Source organism: Mesocricetus auratus, unplaced genomic scaffold (genome assembly GCF_017639785.1).
Source record: "Mesocricetus auratus isolate SY011 unplaced genomic scaffold, BCM_Maur_2.0 contig_5081_pilon_obj, whole genome shotgun sequence".
NCBI classification, from domain to species: domain Eukaryota; kingdom Metazoa; phylum Chordata; class Mammalia; order Rodentia; family Cricetidae; genus Mesocricetus; species Mesocricetus auratus.
The window spans coordinates 702-2,285 of record NW_024433240.1 but is presented as its reverse complement, the minus strand read 5'-3'; the positions used below and the strand labels follow the sequence as shown (position 1 = coordinate 2,285).

General features: G+C 44.3%; 1 protein-coding gene across 1 annotated transcript; it reads left to right on the top strand.

Moving 5' to 3' along the window:
- Positions 1-300: 300 nt before the first annotated feature.
- Positions 301-902, top strand: LOC121138455 (putative methyl-CpG-binding domain protein 3-like 3; the record flags this gene model as incomplete). The annotated part of the gene is made up of 1 exon (XM_040741136.1): positions 301-902. A coding segment is annotated over one exon (602 nt), but the record flags the coding sequence as incomplete, so codon positions are not given.
- Positions 903-1,584: the final 682 nt, after the last annotated feature.

Genomic DNA, 1,584 nt, shown 5'->3' with positions numbered 1-1,584 from the left:
GTTCACGAACCTTATCCAAAGCATTTAGTGCTGCTGTTTTGCATAAATCAAATGTACGCTCATCATAACCAGCTTGGACCTGCGGGTCAGAAAATTGCTTCTCCCCCATAATCTTACTTTCAGAAGCATCAAATCCATCCCTCAAACCTTGAAGTTCAAGGGCCTTGGCTTCCTGTCTCCACAAAGCTTTCCACTGTATTTGAGAAGACTGGTCCAACACTGCAGATATTAAATCATTCCAATCTGAGGGAGTTATCTTATTGGTCATAGCCCATGTACTTAGTAACTGTTTTACATAAGGCCTGTGGACCTTACTGAACAAGAGGGCCCGGATTGCAGAGAAGAAGGTCAAGGCCAAACGCCGACTTCGGGCAACTCCTGTGACTCCTGTGAGGATGACCAGTTGCATCTTCCCAAGGCCTGTGACTAGAATAAATTCCCATCCTGAGAATATCACCTTACCTCGGAATAAGTCTGAAGAGTATCTGGAGAAACCCCAACAGCTCTGTGCATTCAAGAGACTGCTGGGACATCTAGTTGAAGACAGTAAACGGGAGCTAGAATGCCCATTGGATCTTACAAACACTGTAAGAGGAACTGAATTGGGATTGCAGGCTGAAGCCAAAGGTCAAAGCGGAGTTAATAATCTGCACTACTCCCCACTCTTTCCCTCTGTCCCACCCTCCTCTTCCTTTAGTCAAGGGGCTATAATGCCAGTCGCCCTAACGTTGTTGCCATCTTTGTGCAGTCAAGAGGTAACTAGTACAGACATTCGACGACAAGCACAGAAGGTTAACAGAGCCAGGAAAAGACTGGCCCAGGCCTTGGAGGCAGACATGCTTGCCAGGCAGGCAGAGAATATGGCAGAATGGAGTCTAGATGCTTATTCTGAAACTAAGTGAAAACAAGACTAAACAACCACAAACAGGAAAACATGAATGTGCTGGACTCTACAAGTTCTCCATGAAGAAACTTTGTTTACTTGTATGTCTCTTTTGCTTTTCAAGATAAGGATTCTCTGGCTGTTTTGGAGTCTGTCCTGGAACTCCTTCTGGAGGCCAAGGTCACCTTGAAATCACAGAGATCCTCCTGCCTCTGCCTCACAAATGCTGGGAATAAAAGCTAATGCTTTTTTGAAAAGCAAAATTATAACCAGTAGTGCTTTAAATAATAAAGTTTTGGTTTCGATAGAAATGTTCTAAAATAAATTTCATGTGAAAATATCCCCTCGGTCAACTATGGTCCACAGTAGGACTCTGGAATAGATCCTCCATCAACCTACAGAGCAAAGGGAATTCCTTGATATAACATTTAGATGAGAAGTGTCTCTGTCTTTGAGCAGTTAGTTCAGTGAAGCTCCTGGGTAGATAACAAAGCCTTAACTCAGGATAGGCAGGCCTGGCCAGCTTGAAGCTAATCCTTTGCCCTCCCTACCATGGGCCTGCGGCTTACTAGGTTTTTAGTTCCTTACTGACACTACTAGACAGCATATAAGACTGGAATTCTGGTTGCCATCGCCCTGGAAATAGAGAAGCTGCAGCTGTTATGGCTAATCCCCTTTCTAGAACTATGTCTATGACCTAA